Below are 26,090 nucleotides of genomic sequence, written 5' to 3' on the forward strand. Positions count from 1 at the left end.
CAACAATAAGAAATTTAAACAATACAAAATACTTGAGACCAGTGAAGTGAAACCCAGAGGTATAACATGACTGAACACACACACACACACAAAGAGAGAGAGAAAAGAAAGAAAATCATACTTCTACAATCATAAGTGCTAGCATCTTACTTTAGAGGGAAAACCATACAAGCAATGCTTTCCAGTTCTGCATCAGTTGCCATATTCTGCATGAAATTCCACGTGGATCAGTGAATGGAAACCAGAACCTTAATTTATTCAGTATACCAATGGTCACAACATAAAATTCAATAAGCCAAGTAGAAGAAATGCATGGCAATATTTTCCTATCTGCATTTTGTCAGCAGGAGATGAAATGACAATTCCTTCTGCATTAGTCATTTATCATTTAAGATTTGTTTTGCTTGCATAAACACAGCTATGTTTAAACAATAAGGAACCAGTAGCTGCTTTAAGTTAGAAAGAAGCACAAGTATATTACAGTGTGAGTGTGGTGGCAGAGATGTTGCAAGCGCCTAACATGGTTGGAATCCAACGAACTCCTCAACCCCTAGGTCTCACCTCTGTTACTGAAACGGCCCTGTATGGCCGTCATTTTGCATAACATTTAAAATACAAAAATTACAGAGCTGCCATCTTGTGTAAAAATGGAGCAGGAGGCTGCAGGGTGAGCGAGATGGGCAGCAGTGTCAACTTGGCAAGTGCCAGCTGTGTGCGAGCACAGGTGAGTCCGTCTGTCCCTAGTGATGATGCAAGCAGCAACTTGCCTGTTGGAAGGGCTTTTTCTTATTTAACACAGGCAACCAGGCCACTGGCTAAATTACACATCTGCAATCACAATGCATGGACAAACATATTAAAAAGTTTTTCCTGACCTGCCAATGGGTAATCTGTGCACATGTTGACACTGACAGCTTGGGAAAAAGGGATCAGATCAGCCACTTAGCAACCTGATCCTTAGGGTTGAAGTGTTGAACTGACACTTGGGGGTACCCTGCTTCCATTACCCACTTACCCAAGTCTCAAGCAAGTGCTTTTAAAACAGATGCAGCCTCCCCCACTCCCCACCCCACTTTCATTTGCAGTCATCACAGCAGAACTTCCCAAGTGAAAGCCAGGAAGGTGGGTGAGTGGTTGGGGGGGGAGAGAAATTGACAAGTTGTTTGACAAATATGGGATATGGCTCTGCTGGGATAAATAGAGTAATGTGTGCAGAAGATGAAACTGACAAACATATTGACCAGAGGGGAATATGGCTCTGAGGAGCTACATAGTGGACTGGTGGACCTGCGATTGTGCTCAGTTGTGCAGGAGTGGCAATGATTTTTCTTATAAATTACGAAGTTGTGCACATTTCAAGATCCATATTGTGCAAATTAGAGTTTGCAAAAATGATGGAACCCAGGAAAAATGTGCAAAAAATCTGATGCATTTCTCCCCATTTTACCAGGATGCAAACACCACAAAAATCCATCCAACTTAAGTGGAACAGATTTTCCAGCATCACATCCCTAATAATAATCCATATATATCATTGAAAGGGAACAGAGAACACAATACAAGTGGGAAGAGACATAAATAAATCCAGCAATGGAACAAACTGCAGCAAATGTTCAAAGTGAAAAATCCTGCAGAGCAAGAATCAAGCATAGTTTCAACAGCTGATTTTGCATATTAGCCCATTCGATCCCTAAAAAACTTTTGCAAATCAGGAGTAATAAACTGAAAGTACTGCTTTGACATTGAACAGCAACTAAACAGTTCTCTGCTTGTTCCACAGAGGCGAGAGGACAGTATAATTAAACAGTTCATAAAAATGGATTTGACAGCAGCTGATCTATAGTCTTTGGTGCACACACTGTGCCCCTGAACTAGAATGGTTTTATTTCTGCTCTAGTTATAAAGGTTGATAAAACATTCAGGCTTTAAAAAATAATAATAAACTGCTTGGAAAAAACCTCTGATTAATGATCCTTGCACTTGATTATTAGATTCCAAAAACTCTGGTAAGGACATCTTGAAGACTGGCCAGGTTCTGTTATTATTTTTTTAAAAAATCTTTATTTCCATAGAATAAAAATTTAAATCCTTATGTCAGAGCATTTCTGATGTACAGAATTAACAGCCCAGTGTTGCTGTATTTCAGTTTTAATGTATTTCAACACTGTTCTGGTGAGCTTAAGATCACAGAAGAATAAGAGAAATTTTAAATAATATTTTTTAAAGAAAGTAAAACAACCATGAGCTCCTTTATACATTCTCAACAATCCTATAATGTTCTGCATATCTAGCCTGTAGCAGAACAGACCAGTTCATTGCTTACCAGAGCAATCATATGGCCCCTAGTCAGAGTCTAGAAGAGCTATAGAAAATTTCAGATACCTGGATCCGAGGTTGGAAACAGCAGTCTGACCTTGGATCCAGGAATCCAAGCTCTCCACCCCTCCCCCTCGCAGCCAGCACAAGAAACCTCAGAGAGGAAGGAAAGGGGGCATATCATTGGGAGGGAAGGGGAGGGGACTGGAGAGATTGGTTTACGATGTAGCCTTGTGACTCCTCAGCCTCCTTCCCTTCCACTCAAGCTAAATAGGTGAAAAAGTCCATCTAGCCAAAATATAGAATGGGAGGAGCATGGAGGCAAAGAACATCTCTGCTGCTCCTCCTGCTCTGCATTAGATGGTTCCAGAGCCTTTGATTTATTTACAGGATTGTATGCTTATAATAGTTCTCCCATTTTCAGTCTAGTGCTAAATGTGTTTTCTGAATGAAGTTCCCATGCCTGATAAAAACACATGATGCAAGAAACCCCCATTTTTTATTTATTTTTATTGTGAAATTTCAAGAAATGAAACAAAAACAAAACAAAAAAAGAGGAAAAAATGTAAGACATATTGGATTGCGTTGATGTTTCAGCCCATCTGCCAAGTCCAAGTTATGAATACACATAGCTTGCAGGGCTTGAGACACACTAAAGGAGTACAAATTATTTTTGAAAAAAGCCCCAAGAAGATGTACAATGGGGGGGGGGGAAGGTTATTATACCTGTCTTTTGAGAAAACCCTCTTTTATAGAAAATAAAACAAAACAAAAGGGCACTCAAGTTGTTTTATGAAAACATTAAATGACATAATATTCAAGTTTATCATAAAGCATTAATTAGTCATGAGAGATCATTCACAAATGGAGAAGTATGTACAGCAAATTAGATTATTTCAGGTTATCGGGACTTGAATCTACAATAGTTGTGAACCTGGGACCTGAACCCTTTACAGCCACTGAACTGGGCTCTATTTTTTTATCATTGCATTTATATCCTGCCTTTTTTCCTCCAAGGAACCCAAGGCAGCGTACATAATCCTCCTCTCCAGTCTATCCTCACAACAAAACCCTGTGGGTTTTGTCTGTGACTGGCCCAAAGTCACCCAGTGGGTTTCCATGGCCAAGTGGGGACTAGAACCTGGATCTCCCAGCTCCCAGTCTGACACTTTAGCCACTACACCACACTGGCTCTCAGTTTTGAAATGATTCATGGGATGATCAGCTTGGAGGCTTGCAAGAACCCTCATGAACATCAGTAGTGGTAAACAGGGCATGTTGCATAGCCTAAAATCTATAAAAGCTTCCAGATCAGGCTTGTTCTTTGATTTGAATGACACGGACATAGGGGGTGCCGTGATTCCAAGCAACAAACTAGCCTAACTTTTATTTGCTCCCTTAGGGGGAAGGCAGGACCATAGTTTCATAGTACAGCAGAAGCTTTATATGCAAAAAGTACCAGGTTCAATCCCTGGCATCTCCAGGCAAGGGTGGAAATACCAGTGCTTGGAATCTGTAGAGCCACTGCCAATCAGCACAGACTATACTGATATAGGCAGATCAATGGACTGATTTGATATAAAATGGCTTCCTATAATCTAGTGCTGATCCCTCACTGCCTTGGCAGGACTGAGGACAGGTACAGAGAGTGCACGTGCAGGCCCACAGTTACACTGAACTGTTCATGAAGTATAGAAAAGTCTTCGTCTATACCTCTTTCCTACGTATTTCTGTATTTTAAAATATCTTTTATTCCTTGGTGTTTATTACAAGCTTCTTCCATAATCACTAATATTTTCCTAAATTTATCAGAACTTTCTTTTACTTTCCACATTTCTATCCACATTTACCTGAGTATGATTAATCATAGCCAGTTGCTAGGATACAGAAGAAAGTTCATTTAAGCTTAATATTACTCCTTGTAAAATTGTGCTACGTGAAATGCACAGGTTGATGACAAGGAAATGACCTTGTATAAACAACATTTGAAAAACAACTACTAAACCTAAAGGAAGTGGGAAAGTATTTGTGTGTGTGTGCTGTGTGTGGAGAGACAGAATTGAATGTTTAGCTTGCAGAGTATAACTTCATATACAAAAGAGATTTTTGAAAAGTAAATGTGTGAAATTAAGGGGAACTATACAGCTTTATAAATAAATACTAGGTAGATAGTAAAATGTTTGACCACAGTACAATCACATCATTATTTAAAATATTATCCCCAGTGAGTCTGGCCAGAGATGCAAGGAAATGCATGAAGATGCACAGGAGTATTTCCCCATGGATTGTCCTCATTAAGGGCGAAATACAATGAGCCACATGAAATTGTAAAAACTAATATTACTATAGGCTTCATATTCTAGATTTGGATGGGCACAGACAGTGAAAGACTAGACAACATAACAGCAGGTATGATTTGGTAAGCAATGCAGTGCAGAGAGGAGTAGATCATCTGGTGGGCGTCACAACATGCTTCTTTGGGCACCGTAGTACCTGCACGCACCATGTTGGGTACCTCACATACAGCGTAGAACATGGCTAGTAAACACCTACAGCTGATATAAAAATATAAAAAGGGAGCTCACATTTCTATGATCACTTTTTAATATTACCAAAATGTCCCGCAGCCACTGTTCTGAGACTGGGGTGTTTCCCCAAAAACAAAGGAGGAAGTGATAGTAGTAGTTGGCAAAAATGACAGAATAAATAAGTTAGCGAATAGCACAACCACAGCATTGTGAGCACTATTTTTGTGTCACCTTCAGCCTAAATAGAATGATTAAAATATTGTACTAGCTCTACCCAAAGAGGAGCATCTGTTCTGTACTGCATGTGAAGACAGAGGCACTGTGTGTGTGTGTGTGTGTGTGTGTGTGTGTGTGTGTGTGTGTGTCTATATATATATACATACACACACACACCTGTTATGACTTCATTATGGAGAGATAATTTTCTGGTTAAGGCTGGATTACTGGAGGCTCATAGCCTGTTTAGGAGTCAAGGACTGTTTAGGATGGCACACCCATGCATGACTGAAGCAAATAGATGCCAGATAGCCATCTGGGATGTCTGAATTGGCACAAGAGGCTGTTTTGTCAATGTCCTAGTTGGTATCTTGCATGGGGAGTTGCCCAATGCTCCAGAATATTCTTTTCCAAAGGCTAGAATCCAGGCAGCTTCAACGAATTTCAGTTATTGATAGTTGAAGAAGCCAAAAAGATGCTTGGAAAAATGCAGCCAGTCATGCTCAATTCTTAAACTTCATGGTCAGTTAAGGCCAGCAGTGAGAACCTGTTCTTTCTGCTTATAGCAGTGACAAACAGTATTAGCGAAGGCTGATAAAACTGTTACTAAAAACTCTTTGGATCCATCCAGTTTCTAATTTGCCATTCTAGGGCAAATCAGGCATGCAGTGGTGGCTAGATGTGGCATGCAGTGGTGGCTCAGCTGCAAGCAAACATGGATAAAGTAGATTAATAAGGATCTAGATAATCTAGCTTTTACTCTGAGAAAGGGGGGAGAGTTAAGCACTAGTCTTTATAGAAGAAATACAGATCAGAACAAATGTCTCAGATATGATAGTGCACATCCTAGACACATCAGAGAAAATATTCCTTATCAACAATTCATAAGAATCAAGAGAAAAATATACAAAATTAAATTACAGAAAGGAATTGGATAATTTACATCAAACATGCACACAAAGGGGCTATTCAGAAAGAAGCAGCAGAAGGGTGCATAACATAAGAAGGTCCTTACTGTCACCCAAACAAAAGAGCTCCAGGAACACTCAATAGTATATAGTTAACTTTTAATAACAGTAGTAGTTCTGCAAGACAAATATTGGTATTTGGTAAAAGATACAATTGGATGCAGAGAAAAACTGGAGAGAGAGAGAGAGAGAGAGAGAGAACATAGGGGATTGGGTCATAGCAGTGTTACATCAGGAAGGAAAAAAAAGACAAATAATTTGTCTTACCAGGATCAAGACCTCCAGTAGGGATTTTGTTCACTGTAAATATTGTCTGTACTGTTTAAGATTAAAACAATTTGTGACCCCCATATACAGAAAAAGATACATACTGAGAGATTTCATAGCATGTGATAGGAAGTTTATACTTTGTCCCTATAACAAATTGCATATAGGAAAACTACAAGGAATTTTAAAATTAGAATGTATCAGTAATACCAAACATGGAGTGGTGGAAGCATTGTTATTCCAACAGTGGAATGATAAATCCCACAGAATAAGAGATCTGTCATTCCGGGCAATAGAGACAATTTGTAAATGGACAGGAAGAATTCTTTATAAAGGGAAGCCAGGTGGATTTTGAGGCCGAATGAAACCTTTTGGCCTTAATGAGTTTCTCAACCTTGCAACATTTCTTTGAAACACAACTGTTTCTAATCAGGTTTTGTGTACTTAAATACTTACTTTTTCCTTCAAGATTTGACAAAGCATGGAAGACTGACATCTGAAGAGCAAATACTTGTTACATTATACTAAGTAAGTCAATCTCTAAGAGTTGTGAATGTCTGTACATAGTTTGTATATCTTGAGCTTTACTTTTATGTTGTACAGCTTTTTATATCTTTGTATGATGATGTATAATTGTATTATTGATGTGATATATATTGTTGAACACAGGGAGTATGTTAGTCTACAAATATCTTATATTGCTTTTTAGATTGCCGTGAAGAAGGACTTGTTTGTAGTCTGAAATGCGTTGGAACTTTTTTCATTCATTCATTGAATAAAATATCCTTTTCATCTAACCTTTTGCTTTTAGCTTTTTGACATTTCTTGTGGGATTTCCATTTTGTCATGCTAGTTGCACCAGGAGGATGACTGGGTGGGCGGGCATGTGGTCATGCTAATCCATTCTAAGTTTCTTAGGGTGCAATTATGTCAACTGTGCCCTTGATGACCATAAGCTCTGAAACTCGGAGGCTTACATTTATCCTATACAGAATGGGAGGAGCAGAGGAGGTGATCTTCACCTCCCCATCTTCCTGCGTTTTTGTTTTGTTTTTTTTGCTAGATGGGCTTTTTTGCCCATTTAGCTGGAACACTTCAGAGGGTGAGGGAGAGAGGCTGGGAAGGCCTTAGGATATCTTGTATCCTGGCATCCCCAGCCTCTTCCCCACCCACCCAAAAAGCCCCCTTTCCCCTTCTCCGTGGTCACTTTCCTGACCTTGGAAAGCAGCCAGCACTGTTAGGGGGCAAGGCGGTCAGATCTCTGACTCTTCTTTCAGGAATCGAAACACAGTCACTGACCTCAGAAGGGGGACTCTGAACAATCCTATGCCTCTCAGATTGTGTCCACAGAATTCCATGGACTCTGATACATTCCATACACTTTGATACTACTGGCTATTGTATCCTTCCAGATTGCTTGTATGGACTAGGGATGGAATAGTACTGCATTTGGAGCATTTTACTCCTATCACTGTGGTCCTATCACTTAGCTAGACTTAAGGTTTATCCCAGGATTGTCCTGGGGTCATCCTCGTTCATGTAAACGACACACAGGATATCCCGGGAGCAGGCAGGGATGATCCCGAGTTAAACCTTATGTCTAGCTAAGGCCAGAGTTGCTAGGAGATTGTTCCTCTTCATGAGATTTGCCTGCTGCATTCCAAATAGTTAACTTTCATCTCCCCTTCTATTTAAGATCTGATGAAAATGTTGTAAAAATTTGTTGAGAGAGTGGAGGGTGGTGTTTTGTTGCACTAAGGAAATGAACTGACACCTTAGATCCAGGAGAGATAGTGATTCCTTCAACAAAAGTTTAAAATCAGAGATGGCCTAGATCAAAGCAAATGAAATGAAGCTCAATCTAGATATGAGGCAGCTTTTCATAGCAGGAGACACAACTAAGTAAGAAGGTGAATATGTGCCTGCTTTGGTTGTGATCATAATGTCCCTTAAAGACCAGAGATGCTGTTCAAGAGTACATTTTGCTCCAGCACTACTTGTAAATATTTAGAAAGCACAGAGCTGGGGAACCTGTGGCTCTGCAGAAATCTTTGAAATACTACTCTCATCATCTCTCCCCACAGGCCAGGCTGGTCAGGACTGATGGGAGATTGGAGTTCAACAAGGTTCCCCAGCCTAAGGTAGCAGTTGATAGCTGCTGTAGCAACTCTAAGACCATAGCACAATTGTAATCTGGAGAATGAATATACATTTAAAAACACATCATGGGAACAATATAAAATATAACACACTAAAACAGTAACACTGAGGAAACATCCCACTTCAGGCCAGCACAGAGCTGCCATACAGCCATTACTTTAAAAAGAAGCTTATGCTGATTTTCTATCCCTGCCTGCTCTGGGGAAAAGCATTTTGTAGCTATCATATATGCCTTAATAACTCCAGATTAAACTAATGCAGTCTTTGAGGGGCTAACCCCTTAATTAAAGACAGTTGGAAACATCAATTGGGCCAAAATGCAGTTGTAGGCTGTCTAACTTGCAATTAGCTGCATGGACCATGCTATATCACCAAACATGGTGATTCAGTAACTAACCATTTGTTTCTGGGCTAAATTCAAAGTGATGGTATTGACTTTTAAAGCTTCACTGGGGACTGTGCCTTTTCAGTAAGAGCTCAGCTAGAATAAAATGCTCTCCCCCATGAGACCCACACTGTAGGTTCCCTTCTAGCCTACAGGAAGCAAGTAGCCTTTTTGTTTTCAAAATGCCTCGGGAAGTGGTGCGTTTGGAATTGGGTTTAAAGTGATTTTTTAAAAAAAACTATCTTCATGTAAGTTTGTAAGGAGTTTTAGTGTTGTGAGCTGCCCTGAGGGCTAGAACTGGGTGGAAAAACAGTTATCTATATTGAAAGATACTCATGATCTCCCCACTCCCAGAATCAGAAATCTTCATGAAATAAGTTTGGTTTGGTACTTCCTGAAAGAATATATAATGCAGTCATCAGATCCTTGTCAGATTACTATGAAATAGTCGTCTGAATATAGGTTTCCCAAAAAGTTGCTTTCAAAATTAAATGGGTGGCGAATATGAAGACAGCCATTTGGAAATGCATATTTCTTTAGAGCCTTGTTTGTTGTTGTTGTTGTTGTTGTTGTTACATTTTTATCCCGCCATTTTTCCTCTAAGGAACCCAAGGCAGTGTACATAATCCTCCTCTCCATTTTATCTTCACAACAACAACCCTGTGAGATAGGCTGGGCTGAGAGTCTGTGACTGGCCCAAAGTCACCCAGTGGGTTTCCATGGCCGAGTGGGGACTAGAACCCGGATCTCCTGACTCCCAGTCTGACACTTTAGGCACTACACCACACTGGCCCTCCTATCAGTATTAAAGAAAATGTTTACAAAGTATTTTATAGGTGAACTTCTTTGGTCAATTTAAAGCAAATCTTCATCACCTTCACTAACAGAGATATTATTATAATTAGAAATGCAAGATCTGACAATTAAATGAAGTCACTGTTTTACCTCCTTAAGAAAGCTGCTCATGAGTAGGTATTTCCTATGCAAAAGGATGCATACCCAGAGGGTGTGCATAGTGCCATAGAGGAGGGGGTTGGGGGGAGCAGCACTGCTCTGTTGCCCTAGGAGAATGGGCTTGAGGGCTTTTGTATGAGGCATTTAACCCACACCTTTACCGAGGCTTCTGCTTCTGGATTCTTTGTGGGATTAAGATGGGCTACTTTACACGTCCCCCCCCCATTTCTTCTTCCTTTCTATATGTTCCATTACACAACCTAGGTGCTGCTGTGGTATAGTGGAATTGTGTATTACACTAGGTTTCTACAACGCCATTCATAAAAAATACTAGACTTTCCTGGTTAGGGAAAAAATACGATAACGGTTCCAAAGCACAGCAGAGGCCATGGAATAGGAGGATGTTGTGTGAAAGACCTGCAAACTATCATGAGTGAGGAATCACATGCATATAATAAAAGCTTTATTTCAGTGAAACAGAGATCTGTTCTACACAATCTGGATTTAAACATCCATAGGATTCGACTGTGAACGCTATAGTAACCCATTTGCCTAAAGGTAGGCTAAATTGTTCCATGTCCTATTTGGAGTTAATCAAATTTATAAATCTTGTCACTGTTAAAGAACATGCGGCAATTTCAAAATATTTTTAGTACTATATTTGACTCAGACATTAGATGGAATATTGAATTCACCTAATTTAATTTTCTTTGCATTTTATTCATCATACAAGCTAAAGTGTAACATTATGAAAATCTATGGACAATTCCTGTGGACAAGGATATTCTTTAAAAACTCATAATCTGTGGTTCAAATCTTACACAGCCTAGATTGTAGGCTTTATAGACCTATACCTTTCTATGGCCTGATTCCCACATTAGAGAAGAGTAGTACATTATGGAACCCGCTGTACCCAAGAAAATATTAGCATGGAGCTCGATAGAGAGTAAGCAAGCACTTAATGAACATAAACCCATATTTCCAATTCACCACCACCTCCACAACTGTGGACCTGAAGTGCTTCACAATTACAGCTACAAAAATAAATCACTGGAAGCTACTATATATAAATGGTTTACTTCACACACTACAACTTTTCACATAAATACAACGCTAAAGACAACCTGGGTATATGGATGTAAAATTTCTGGAAATTTTAAAGCCATGGGACTTTTTAAAGCTGCCCCATCACCCCCCCCCCCAAGTTTCTTAGGAAAAAAGCTGGAAAAGATGGGAAGAGCTGAAACATATACAATTCATTCTCTTATGAAACCTAGACTTATTTTACTGTTTTAACACCATAAAGTCCATCATTCATAGCTTAGCAAAATACAACAGTATTATCTGGCATATTTAAGAAATTTGCAGAGCAACTCTATGTAAGTTTACTAAGAGGTAAGATCCACTCTTTATGTAGTGGAATTTACTCCCAAGTAAGCATAGATAGAACAGCAACCTTACAGTGCAATTCTATACATGTTCACTAAAAAGTAAGCCCTACAGAGTTCAATGGAACATATTCCGAGGTAATAGCATACGATGTCAGTCTTAAGTTTGTACAAGGGAAGACAGTAGACACACGATACTGCTTCTAGTACTAAAAGAGCTCAAAGGTCATTACAAGGTGGCAATCAGCCATTCACAAGAATGCTTCTCATGAAGTTGGCAGCACCCTCTATGTGCAGAAATTTATCTTCAGTTCACTAGATGTATCTTCTGCACTGAACACACAAATTATCATTCTGTAATACAGTAGATTGCCTTACATAAAATTCTTCATACTATACATTTAGAGTAAAAAAAGCACATTTCATTCATTCAAAATAAAATACAATGTCACATTCCTCCAATTTTTCTATTGAAACAAATGGGGGTGGGGGATGATAACTTCTTCTTTCCTGCATTTTTGTGAGCCTTCACATTTTTATACCATAGAGCTCTTTTGTGATATAAGAACTGAGTGGATATCATTGCAAAACTTGCAAAGGTGTAGCATATTACTATGCTATGTGTTAAGATGTGGGCAATAGGCTCTCACAGACTGATGTGATCCTGTTCTTTCCACTCCTTTGGGCAGCTTGCATTCATACTATTTTTCACATTTATATTAATTTAAGCTTAAACCCAGAGCTCCCAAGGGGGCTTATCACTAAGAGTGACTTCCATCAAGTGCGCAAGATGGACATAGAATTGCAATGGTATATTGTCCCAGCAGAAAGGGATTCATATTTGATTAATTTTTAAGCTGTCCGGAATAGCTGAAAACAAGCATACAGGCATGTTATCATGTTGAGCTAGCAATAAAAACAAAATCATAACATCTAGTAAATACATTAGTGTTCATAACTCCCTGACAGCTTATGTGGTTTAAAGAACATTTACTTGTAAGTCATACACCAGTGTTCTTCTAGAAGTAGCTCAGATTTCTCTCTCTCCCCCAAGTGAATTTATGGAACATTCTGAAAACTATCCCAGGACTTAAAATGCTTATGCACTTTACTAAAAGTGTTTAATAAAAGGTTTGAGTTACAAGGTAGGATTCCATGAGATTATATCAAGAAATGACATTAAGCATAATTTAATGTAGATTAAAATCATATGCTGTACTTAGATTTACTGGTGTACTCTTATTTAGGACTTCAACATTATTTGGTGTTGTCAGGCAACAAAGAAGCAGAGTTCCAGCTGGTTAATCTTCTAATCTGTAAAGTGCCCATTTGTACGGCATACTCATGGTCTATGATATAATTCAATTCCCCCCCCCCTTCAGGTAAATTACTCCGTGAAATGTGGAATCCTAAATCAGGGCATCAAAGCCAACCATCTCCTGCCATTCTAAGCATGCATACTTGAAAGTCCCACTTATTTTAGGGGACTAGATCCTTCCTTGAACACTTCCTAGGCTCTAGTTGTGCTGTTACAGTTGTCAACAATAGTTTTACAGAGCAATTCTATGGAGGTTGGGGAGAATCCACGATAGACTAATTGTGGACTCATGCTGGTCAAAGTGAAAGGAAGGGAGCAGCAGCTTTTTTCTCATCCTCCTCCCTGCTTTTTATTGGCTTTTTGAACATTTCTCTCCAATTGCCTACAATGAGAGGGAAATTCTCTACACCAGCTACAGAGCTGGCATAGTCCCTAACAGCACATTCTGGGGGCATATTCAAGAAATGGAGGGACTTTAGATCCAGTGAATCCAAAGCCATCCTGATCAGCTGCCTTTTTGGCCTTGTGTTAGCAGAGCAATGGTAGGGCAGATATGGCAGTGGGATGCTCTTCTGCCATCTGTGGAGGATCTCCACAAACAGAGAAGGAGGTCCACAGTATCCTAGGCCCCTGGGATGCCCCCACCCCATGGGTGCATAACATTACAGTGAGCTTTCAAGCAGAGAAAGGAGAGAAGAAAAATTGTGACACAGCATATCCTCCTACTTTGAACCAGTAATTTTAACTTCATATCTCTAAGATTGACCTGGTTTGGATGATCACTGTGGGTTAAACAAGCATAAATTTATTAAACAAACAACCCATAGGCTGTGGTTGGGTTATTTGAGGATTGTTTCCTCCTCCAACCAGCCATGCTGCCCGGGTTTGGTCAGCATGACAAGCTATGCCTGGATGGATGATCAGGCAAATTGTGCTCAGCACACATCATCATCATCATCATCATCATCATCATCATCATCATCATCATATTATCCTGCCTTTTGTCCAATGCTGGGCCTCAAGGCGGCATTACAAAATGTAAAACATATACATTTAAAACCTATAAATAGAAATATACAAAGTTAAAATATATTAAATATATTTCATTATTAAAACATTTGAAGATTTAAAATGACAGTTTTAAAAGTCCTTGCCTGTGATGGTGGTGGGGCTGAGAGAATGGCTTCCCCTGAAGATCTTAAAGCATGGGCAGGCTTGTAAGGGAGAATATGATGAGATAACCTGGACCTGAGATGAATAGGGCTTTATAGGTCATAACCAGTACTTTGAATTGTGCACTGAAACAGACCGGAAGCCAGTGGAGTTGTTTTTATAGGGGAGTTGTATGCTCCCTGTAATTAGCCAAGGTCAACACTCTGGCTGCAGCTCTTTGAACCAGCTGAAGTTTCCGAACACTCTTTAAAGGCAGCCCCACGTAGGGCGTGTTACAGTAACCCAATCGGGATGTAACTAAGGCATGTGTCACCATGGCCAGATCTGACATCTCTAGGAATGGGCGCAGCTGGTGCATCAGCTTTAATTGTGCAAATGCACTCCTGGCCACCGCTGAAACCTGGGCAACTAAAGGTGATCATGCAAACTGGCCTATTAAGTTGACAGGGACCATTGGACACCTTTCACATTTCACAGGCAAATGAAGCAAATGGATCATCTGATTTTATGACATGTAAACTAAACTGGATGCAAGTTCCCCAAACTGGCCCTGGGTCTTAGACTCTATCCGATGAACAAGCAGAATTACTCTGCCCTTCTGAATGTATTGAAAATATTTACATTCAACATTCCATTTAACATATATACATACGTATCAAATAATTCACCCTGGAATAACTAGAAGACTGAATTATTAATATCAGGATGGTGTATAAAAATACTATAATTCTTTCACAACCCTAACAAACCACAGGGGTTGACTCACATTCTGTCAAGCATTACAGTAAATAAATAAAAGCAAAGTACATTTGACAAAGAAATGAAATGCTGTGTTATTTTTCCCCTTGGTTAAGAAAGCAAATAATCTCACAACTCATTCATTGCAATGGATGTTCAGCCTATTAGAGTGGATTAAGGAGGCTTTTGTGCACAATAAATGGAATTTATATCCCATTTAAAAAGGTAATGAGTAGATAAGTTTGTCCTGCATCCTAAAAATACTGAATTTTTTTTTTCACCCCTTTACTTGAGAATTCCATTCTAAATTTCTGCCTGATAAAAGTCATGAATGTGAAGTATTTCTTTTAAATATCATTAAAGTTATTCATGTTTATTTTTTTCTTTTCAGTCCTGAGACAAGATTTAAATTCACTTTTAATTAGCGAGAAAGGAGGTATACGTGCCAGTATCACAATCCCCTTTCCAATTTTGCCAATGCAGTTAATATGCATTTTGCCTAACTTAAGTAGATGTTCTTCAACTTGGCCCATCTTTTGATTTTTCATAATAAGATGTCTATAGGAAATTCTGTCTGTCTCAGTTCGAACCTCATTAAGAGATAGACCACATTCCTTGAGGTCTATGTTAAGACTGTTAATCTTCTTCTTGCAGAAATGTGCAGCTCAACTGACCCCAAGAAGTCCAGAAGACCTGTGACCTCTGCTACTAGCAGGCTCAGACATATCCAATACTTTAATCATTTATTTTGGAAAAAAATAAGTCCAAACTGTATCACAGAAAGATTAATCCCAGGGGTAAAGGAAAGCCATAAAAACAGAAATATGTTCCATTACTAATAATAAAACCATGTTTTCTAGATTACTGTTATGTTTTTGTCATGCTACATGTTCCCAGCCTGTTCAGTTTAAGAAAACAGGAGGCAGAATACTTCAGCTGAGCAGCCAAGGAACAAACACATAGGTTTTAAAAGGACAAAACAAATCCCACAAGTAGAGAGGAAAACATTTTTTAACAGTAAGGCTTCAACTATGCTTGCTTGGGACTTTCTTTTGGGCAAGTGGGCAGAGCTTTAGGATGCATGCCGCAAAATACCCTCTAATATGAAGCCATTTACAACATCTACACAGAAACTAATTACACTCTTGAAGGACTTTATAAGCTCTTCATGCTCAACTGCAGGGTCTGATACTTCATTGTTAGTCATAGAGAAATGAGCAAATACCCTCAAATATGAATCCCAGTATATTACCCCATCTACTGGCCTGTTCCCACAACTCAGGGTGCTAACGAACATGCTCACCTTGGATAAATCCTAGGCACAGATAAATCCTAGGCACTCTCCTTTCCATACTCATGTCTGTCTTAGTAGGTGGCAGGAAAAGGTATTGCCTCCTTGATGATGATGATGATGATAATTATTGCATTTATATCCTGCCTTTTTTCCTGCAAGGCGGTATACATAATCCTCCTCCTCTCCTTTTTATCCTCACAACAACAACCCTGTGAGGTAGGCTGGGCTGAGAGTCTGTGACTGGCCCAAAGTCACCCAGTGGTTTTCCATGGTCGAGTGGGGACTAGAACCCGGATCTCCCGGCTCCCAGTCTGACACTTTAAGCCACTACACCAGCTCTCATGATGCTTGGAGAGGCAGGTCAGAATAACCCAGGAACTTCACCTGAACAAGCTTCATTGGAATGAAATCACAAAGAATGCAACAACTGCACTTATTTCTGTGGGACTAGTGCAAATTCCTGGTGGGACTGTTTCCATTGTATCAGATATGGACAGATAGATATTCCTATCTTTCTCCCACACTGACACCTGTGTTGCCTATTTAGAACAGAAAAGGTTGCTACCAACATTAGCAAGAATGTTCTTAGTTTCTCTAATGACTAATAATAATGCTAAATACTATAGACAATAGTCAAGAGTCTCAGAGTTCCATAGCCCTGGAAATTCAGTGACAAGCACATAAAGAAACCAAAGGGATGGCAGGAAGTACAGATGTTTCTACTTCCATTTTAGATTAACCACAGTTTAGTGTTAATTCAAACAAGCCAGCTTCAAAAACAAGATCTGAAGCATGCTTGTTTCTACTAATCATAGTTAAGATTAACAACAGATCAACTACATTCGGATGTCTCTTCAATCCACGATGGGTTAATAAAATACTCTTTAAGCCACTGAGGAGTAGCTGATGAAACAATAAGCCACGGTGGTTTACTACAGACCATGGGTTATCAGCATAGGTTATTTTGGCCAAATAATCCATCGTCGGTTTTTTTAAAAAAATGACACGGTAACCATCATGGTTTATTTAAACCATCATGGATACTTGTGTTGTCCAAACCCAGTCTTTGTCTAGTTTGGGATAACAAGGTAAACTGTGGTTAATCTAAAATGGAAGCAAAAGCTTCCAAACTTCTCCACATGTGGAAGGGTGGGAGATGTGAGCCCAAGTCTTGCAGCAGTTAGTTCCCAAAACTATAAACTATGTGTTAGTGTCCAAACAAGCTTTTTATGGCCACTTAAAAATATTCCCTGTAAAGACTGCCAAAGTTTTTCCACATGCTGGTTCTAAAAGACCTACCATTTACAGATCAATGAAACTTCACTGGGTAGTTTCACTGACCTGTAATGGGAATCCTCCACAGTCTTTGGAGAGGGCTGAGAAATCTCAGACAAGCTTAGGGAAGGGTTTCAGCAAACACAACCTTTTCCTATTCTTCCACAAGACACTTCCATGATTTCCTGCAGGGTTTCACTTGTATGGCGTTCAAATTCATTACATACTTTATTAAACAAAAGATTTGTGTTATGCAGAATCCAGCTTAATATGACAAATTATTATGCTACAGTGACTTATTGAAAGAGGATATTCCTTCACTGGAGTGAAAAGGATAATCAATCAACACAGATTAAATAAGGAATTACAGTAAATGTGTAATTTGATGAATGACTGGCAGTAGTGACCTCTAAAAATATTTTTAGGCAGTTTAAAATGTGTATGCCAGAAAAAGAGACAGATGATTAACGATAAATACTTCAATATTTGCAATACATGCAAACCTTATTGAAAGATTTCAGTTGAACAAACTGTTCCTATCAGGAATATTGTGTTGGTTGAAAATAACTCACTTCTACCCCTTAGAGATCCCTGCAACTCCCCTCCACACCAAAGTTAAGCACCCTCTAAAACATATTCAAGGAACTAATACCACAGTAATATCCAGGTACTTTACCTGCACAAGTGAACTTAAGCTTGCCTATTTTAAAACAAACTAGATACATCATAGGCATCTTTCTTTTTTTAATGTTTCTGAATTACCCCTTCACTCAATGGAGTACTCAAGGAGATTTACAATAAAACCATAAAAATAAAATGCAACAATTCCAAACAAAACTAAAACGTAACTCATAAAATATATGCACTGCAACAGAACAGGGAAACTTTCTAAAATCACCTTAAAATCGTATAGCTTGGTGGAACAGTATAGTTTTTACCAGCTGTCTAAAGGCCAATAACGAGGGAGCTAACCTAGCCTCCTTAGGAAGGCAGTTCTGCAACTCCCAATGAAGTGATTACCTATTTAAAGTATTTTCTACTTTTTATGCCTTTTCCTTCTTCCAAAATAAAACCATTTTGTTTCAATTAAAGTAGAAAGAACACACATCTCAGAAATCCATGCTTATTGCTATTGGGTTCAAAGGTGCTATGCTAAATACATATACCACCACTTTGGATAAAGAATCAATACCTACTTATGATTCAAAAGGATAGCAAAGGTTCTATGAACAGTCTTCTATGCCCTCATCTTGAGACAGAGGTTTTTTTAGTGGAATTGTTGATCAGAGATGCATAAGAAATGAATCAAAACTATTTTGTTAAGGAACTATAATTGAGGTTAAAATAAGGAGCCCATGGTTCTCAGAAATCAAGTAGCAAGATGCATTTCAAAACCTGGCCTAACGAAACAGTGCCCACCACAGGCCAAAGTACAATGAATTCACAGTCACTGCATGTTTCTTCAAAGAAAATGTTATGAACTTTAATATAAAATGCTCACAATCATTATGGCCATTACAATATTCTAGACATTTTCTGTTTGGTGACTGCATGTTGAATACAGCAAAAAATACAACCATTGTCATCTAATTTCATGAACGAGTTTCCCATTAGTGGATAGAGTGCTGGAAATGGACCAAGATGAACTAGATTTTCAGAACAGTTCAGCCATAGATAGCATTAGGCAAATAAATGCATCCCAGCTAGGGAACACATAGAGACAAGCTAGATCTGTACAAAAGGAACACAGAAAATGGATTTTTCCCCAGCTCAATAACTATCAAACTTTGCTTTGACCTATCAGTCATGGGCATTTCATTTTTGTTTGCTGCTTTGTTTTGTGAGGGCAAGGCTGTGCCAAGACAGTGAAACAGAAAGGAGCAACACAGGAAAGAAAAAGAGACAAAATTTCCCAGTGTGCATCTTCCTGTTTTCCTCATACTAAGATTGCAGTCCTATGTCCATTTACCTGGGAATAAGCCCCACTGAATTCAATAGAACTAATTTCTGAGATGTATAAAATTGTGCTGTTAATCTCAAACTGTTATTGGTATTAGTCACATAAACAATCCTATGTGGGAGTATTTTAAAGAAATTCCTTTTATAGGTAAAAAAGAAAGCTTGTCAAATATAAATAGTAAGGCAAAGAGATGTAAAATATGCTTGCAATGATGAAACAGTGTAAATAACACTGTAAATCAACATGGTTTAGTAGTCAGATTAACACCATTAGTCAGAAAATATAAGAAAACGTTTCAATAGGAAACTTGATTTAAATTTACCTTCTTTGTTGCTGACTTAAATCAATCCACTCTGATTTAATTCAATCCCACCTGAACTTCATGCAGACTGGATAAATGCATGTCCTGGTCACAATAAAGAGGTAAGGACATAGGAAAAGCCACAGCAAAGGCCTATCCAGTCCAACAATGTTTTCACACAGTGCCAAGCAGATGCTCATGCAAAACTCACAAACAAGACATGAGCTCATTAGCGCCCCCTGACTCCTGTCCCCCAGCAATTCATATTCAGAGGCGTACAGCCTCTAATACTACTAGTAGTAATATAGTGGTTGGGACTAGAAGCTATTAATAGCCTTATCCTCCATCTAATCCTTGTCCAAGCTGGTGGCCCTGATTTAGAAAATAAAGCTTCCAATAATATAATGCCCTTACACTTAGAATATTGTATACAGTTTTCTGATCAATGCAACTCAAAAAGGATACTGTAGTGCAGATGGAGAAAAGAGCAACCAAACTGATCAGGGGGCTGGAGCAACTCCCCTATGGAGAAAGGTTAAAATGTTTGAGGCTTTTTGTCTTAGAAAAAAAGGTGAGTAAGGTGGGGGGAATATAATAGAGTTGAGTATAGAATTGTGCATGATGTGGAAAAGTGGATAGTGAGACATTTTCTCCCTCTGTCATAATGCTAGAACCTGGGGTCATCCAATGAAGCTGAATAGTGAGAGATTAGATTGCTACCATATGATGTAATGCTGGCCACCGATGTGGACAGCTTTAAAATGGTATTAGACAAACCCATGGAGGATAAAGCAATCATTGACTGCTAGGCTATACATTGTATTGTATTTACTGCAATATAATATATTGTATTGTAAGCACTGTGCCCTCTGATTACCAGCTGCTGGGAGGCTGCTATTGTTCTCATGTTCTGCTTATAGGCTTCCTATAAGCATCTGGCAGGCCACCAAAATAGGAAGTGTCTTGCACACATGAGCACTGTGAGTACAAGTAAAAATAGAGTGCCCTGCACAACCACAGAATTAATCTTAAATTAATTTATTAGGGAGTCATTAATAGATTTCTTTTGTTGTAGAGGCATTTTAAATTTCAATAATTACACAATGAAGCATAGAATGGGATTATAGACTACCTCATCTAGCAAAGCCTTGAGAGGGAGAAGGGTTCAAACTGAAAGTATTTCAAGACATTTCAGAAGTAGCTGTCCTGTAACAGAAGCCCTCCAGAGCATTTTAAGAGAGTGATGAGTTGACAAGTCTTTCTCTTTTTTAAAAATAACTGAGTGACAACAGCTGTTTAACATTTTGCTGAGCACGTATGCCCTTTGAGAGGACTAATTTGAAGTTGTGTCATTCCCAGTAAGAGTTCATCCTCCTAGCATAGCACATGTCATTTTAATCAGCAATAAAATGTAACTTATAGCTGACACAAAAAGGCTGAATAACTTGCTGGGGAAAATCATTGCAACACAGAACATACTGCTACTCATCCCCACATTCTCCATGATATCCAAATGGCTACATTTTAATATGCGCAGCACCCAGAGAACTTTTGTACTTCTAAACAAATATGTCCTATTGGAGATTCCAGAATTGAAAGAGCAAGAAACTACCATGAACCAATCAAAGACAAACTTCTGCTTCTCATGGAAACACAATGGACCTTACAGAGAAAGGCTACCCAAAGGCTTTGCTTGAGCCTTTATACTGGTCCAACAAATCTTCATACTGCAAAATCTGAATTACTATTAAAGTGGAAAGGTAACTATAATATTTTGGCTATTTAAGAAAAAGAGCCTGTGATACTCAGAGCCTTTCTGGGATTCCTTCACAGCAATGAGCTTTGCATGGACACATTTATTGGTCAGTGTCCTCCTAATCAAAGGATTGTTCTTTAACAGTCTCTGTATAACAAAAGTTACTTCTTGGGTTACAACTACAAGAAGTAACCTAGTAGGAGATTAAATTTAGGGGCTGTCTTGATGTCATCTTTGTCATCTAGATGACACAGCCACAGATTCGAAACCACCCCAGGACAAAATGGTGAAGAGAAGTGGCTGAAAAGTCATGGATTTATCCTGACTTTTTCAGCCAGAGCGAGTTCAGCCCAGCTCTTCCACTGGTCTGTCATTGCTCAGAACCACTCCAGGGGCATTCCCAGGTGGAAGGCGGCCTCCTATTGGTCACTGGAAGCTGCAGGTGGGGGCAGACCTGACAAGCCTAATGACTGCTGGAAATCCTGCAGTGCCACTCCTTGTTAGGACAAGTTGCTGCAGCCGCACACCAGTGAGAATGCAGGGCTTGGCGGTGAAGCGGCACTTACCCAACACTGTGAAGACAGCCCCCAGTTAACTACCGGACAGAAATATAAACTAGTTATTAATTGTGAGAGCTGATATTGGTGCAGATACATAAAGAAGATGGAAAAGTGTAAAAATACATTTGTGTCATAAGCACAGTCACTCCATAAGGTATTAGTCTACGGTACAATAAACAGTAGCATCATTTCAAAGCTTTTTCCAGATGCATTGCACTTCAAATATTACCTCATTATTCTGATAATGGAAATAGTACTGAAATGAATGGAAAAGCTGCACTAGAGTTCCCACATCTAGAACAGCTTTCTGGATCAAGGCAAAAATTTCTGTAAACCGCCCAGAGAGTCCTGGCTATGGGAGCGGTATATAAGTGTAATAAATAAATTTTAAAAAATAATATTTAACTGGGCACATAAAATTCTTCTGATTTGAGTATACCAAGAAATTTCATGTGTAAAATAATTGCCATGAATGTGTTTGTAGATGGTCTTCCTTGTTTTATTATAGTGTTGAATGCATAGAAATGGACATGCTGCAATACAAATACTATACTACTGAATGAGGTCCATCTGGAGATTTGGGATGAGGTAGCATCCATATGCAGGTGACACCCAACTCTATTTCTCCTTTTAATCAGCTTGAGGACCAAAACAGACATTACTTTAAAGACATAGTTAGCATATGTCTTTACAGAAGAGAAACTGCAGGCATGGGGCCTATAGTGAGGGAAGGAAGGATTAAAGCCCCCTGCCCCTCCTGCTAAGGTTCCAGTCTGGATCAGACTGGAACCTTAGCACCCATTCTAGAGTAAAAATAAAATAAAAGATGTATCTGCTTGTTATGTCTTTAAATTAATGTTTGTTTTGGCCCTGAGGAGAGGCTGCGGAGTTGCCAAATCAATGTTTGGAGTTTATACAAGATTAGATGAGGGCCAATCAGACAAGACAACAGTACCACTGGTGGGTGTTTCATCTGATAAAAAATGGTACAAAATTGTTTAAAAGATTTTTTAGGCAAGGTTGCACTCCCTCTAAAGCGTCAGGTTTGTAGCTTGGAGTGCTCTTAATGTCAGCCTCACCTTTGGAAGCCCAAATCGGTTCCATGTCTCAAAGCATCTGCTACCATGTATTTCAGGTCTGCCAGCTGTGAACTCTCCTAGGCAGAGATAGCTTGGTGATGGTTATCTATGCTCTGATAACATCATGATTAAAACAACTGCAATGGGCTGTATGTTGAACTAACCTTGAAGACTACTGTAAAGTATCAGTAGGGACAACATACAGCAGGTATATTAATAATGGACTGGTGAAGTGGAACATATCACCAGTCTTGAAACAATTACACTGACTACTGTACCATTTCCAGGTACAATTCAAGGTGCTGGTTCTTACATCTTACTGCAGGGGTGGGGTAGCTTTTTTCTCTCAAGGGCTGCATTCCCTCAGGAGTAACATCAGGGGCCTCACACTAGTGGAACCTCCTCACTCACTCCATCTGGTACCCTCTTCTCTCTGCCCCTGACAACTCATCTTAATCTTTCTGCCACTTTCTCTTCTCACTCTCTCTCACTGTTAAACACTTATAACAGAAGCTCATATCCTCTTCTATATAGTTCAGGAAGGGCTTAACCTCTCAGCAAGGGAATCAAGGATACCATGGGCTGGATCTGTCCCAGAAAACAGAGATTTCCCATCCTCATCTTAAATAGCTTGGATCTCAGGTAAGTGAAGGAATGCCTCCTCCTACATGAACCAGTCCTTACCCACAAGTAAGTTTTAAGATCTTACTTGTGGGTGGGGACTGTTGTGAAATGATCTCCACAGGCAGGATTGCCCAGCACCAATTGTGATATCTCTTATTTGCCAAGGCCTTTTAATGTAGACTTCTAGATGTTTTTAATTATAACATTTTATTTGTTAAAACCAAAATTGCGCAGCTTCTGCCATTTTTACATTATTAATGTTTTTTTATACTTTCAAATTTTAATCCAGTCTCTGGCTAGTAAATACTTTCCTATATGCCCCAATAATTTGCAATATTGTGAGACTTAAAGCTTCTGCCCATGTAACAGTTTTTGCTATCTAGAGAACAATCAAGTAGTAGTTTAAACATTCCTACAACACCAAATATCTGAAATAGTGTAAACAATTTATCCACTTAAATCTCACTTGCTGGGATTCTCTCTCCTCGCACCCACCACCCACAATACTCTCTATGGCCTCCCACCCAGCTACATTATCCAATTCCATCTCTAAATCCTCTTCCTTACTACTTCAAACCAATTATGGATCATATAAACATTATGCACATTGGGTGAACTATTCTGACCACAAGGTTATAATCCTATAAATTCATGGGAGTTGTCATCCAAAACATCTGGAGGGCACCAGGTTGGGGAAGGCTTGTTCTGTAGCCACATTATCTTTCAGTGTCTCCTATTTCTCTCTCATTGGGATTGTTTGTGATTGCACCTTTATTTATTTATCAGCATTTATATGCTACCTTATCTGCTGAAAAGCCATCAAGGTGGTATACAACAACTTTAAACAATAAAACTGTAGAACAATAAGTAATAAGCTTTCCTTTACAAAATATTCAGTTTCTTTCCCCATTAGTTCATCTAGCCATGGAATCTTACCTGGCATATCTCTATTAAAATCAGCTTTCCTAAAATCTAAGCATGCACTCCTGCAGTAACCCCCCACCCCATAAAAATACAAGCATGTACTTCAGCACTGTTTGCTTTAATCCAGCAAGCTTGAAACGTCTTCAGTAGCAAGACCAACCCCATTCCTTTCCAATGCATGGGAATAATGCAGTACCACAAGGGTAGCAGAGGGATGGAGTCCTCAAATGCTTGCAACTTAGAGATTTTCCTTCCAGGGAGAGGAGAAAAACTGCTTTTTTCAATAAAGGTAAATTCTATTAACTCAGATAAAGGTACCATGTGCACTGATGGTACTAAAACAATATTAAGAGAACACTAGCATCAACATAGTTAATTATTTTACCTGTCTGTTGTTCTTCAATACAGGCTTGCAGGTACATGAAAAGGAGTAGACCCGCTACTCCAAACATCAATACAGATACATAGACTAGTTTTAGGTTCATGGCCCTACTAGAGGGCTACATTTCAACCCACATCAGAGAAATATATGGTTCACTTCTCAGAGGTTTTCAGTTTGGTTTGTATCATTTTCTTCTCTTGTTTTTTTTCTGAAAAAGCCAATCTGAAAAGACACAACAAAAACAATAACACAACATTTTTTTAGTGTGCTATATATGAATATTATACGATAGCTGTATTTTACAACTTTTTGCTGTTTGCATTCCAAGTGAGATAGACAGAAAGATTGTGTTTCAACTGTATATCTCCTTCCTCTCCCCTACTGCATTTAAATATTTCATTAATAGCTGTGAAATTTCAGAAGGTTCAACTTTCAATTTAAATTGATTTTGGAGGGCTTTAAAAATTTGACACACACCTGTTCCAAGACTTGCCTCAGGATTACAAAAAAAAAAAAAAAAAGGAAGCAATTGTTCTCATACTCTAAGCAGTAACAGGAAGTTTGAGATTAGGGCACAGAAGATCATGAGCAACTGAATAAAACCAAACCCCTGGGCAGACCAATTTGTAATTGCTCAACCTTAAACTCCACAAAACTACTCATTGATGCTTCACCAGTTGCTTAACAGAACACCTCTTTTACTTGTATGAAATTCAAAACAACACACCTCTGCCTTCTGAGGCCAGATTTCATCAAAACAACAAGAGCTATTTATCATATTTCTTCATGTAGCAGACAACAGGTGTTTTTTTAACAGCATACCATTTTGTAGAACTACATGATGAAGAAGGTGAATTTGTTCCAATTCAGTCAAGTTTAATTTATAACATTATAACAGCTGTGCCTACAATAATTCCCATATATTGTCAATGGAGATGATATCAACATAGACCATGCTAGCAAGATGCAGTTTACACTAACTTCACATATGCCTAGATCAATGACTTAGATGAAGGAATGGAGGGAATACTTATCAAATTTACAGATGCCACAAAAATAGGACGGATAGTTAAATACATCAAAAGACAGGAATACAATAAAAAACAGAAAACTGGGATAAAACAAAATGGTCTTGATACAACAGAAAACTAGGAAAACAAAATGAAATTAAAAAAGAAGTTCTGCATTTGGAAGGTGGGAATCAAGGTCAGTATCCAGCACTACTATTGATATAACGCTAGTGTTACTGACTTTAGCTTATTCTATCAGCATATCATTAGATGTCACTTATGCTAGTGGTATGTCAATAACATAAGAGGATCAGCAGTGATGGGTACTGTCTGGTTTAACTGGCCTAAACGTGAGAAAAGGATCTCAGGATTGTTGTCAATCATAAGCGGAAGATGAGTAAGCAGTGTGATGTTGCTGCAAAACCACGAAGGTAATTCCATACTGCTAGAGATGCAAAATGTCCATAAACTTTAAAGCTATAGAAAAGCTGGGGTGGGGTGAGGGAGCATTAAA

The 26,090-nt window shown here is 38.9% G+C and overlaps 1 protein-coding gene across 2 annotated transcripts in view; it reads right to left on the reverse strand.

Annotated features, from left to right (window-relative positions):
- The window catches only part of CHST9 (carbohydrate sulfotransferase 9), a 66,100-nt gene extending 41,321 nt beyond the window's left edge, over nucleotides 1–24,779 (reverse strand). The window contains exon 1 of one of the 2 annotated variants that reach the window (XM_063130661.1): nucleotides 24,570–24,779. In XM_063130661.1, coding sequence (XP_062986731.1) covers nucleotides 24,570–24,669 — 100 coding nt within the window. In that variant the 5' untranslated portion in view covers nucleotides 24,670–24,779. The remainder of the gene's footprint in view (nucleotides 1–24,569) is intronic. The other variant, XM_063130662.1, reaches the window with a different exon arrangement.
- Between the last annotated feature and the right edge of the window lie 1,311 nt (nucleotides 24,780–26,090).

The sequence above is a fragment of the Elgaria multicarinata genome, chromosome 7 (assembly GCF_023053635.1).
Source record: "Elgaria multicarinata webbii isolate HBS135686 ecotype San Diego chromosome 7, rElgMul1.1.pri, whole genome shotgun sequence".
In the NCBI taxonomy this organism is placed as follows: Eukaryota; Metazoa; Chordata; class Lepidosauria; order Squamata; family Anguidae; genus Elgaria; species Elgaria multicarinata.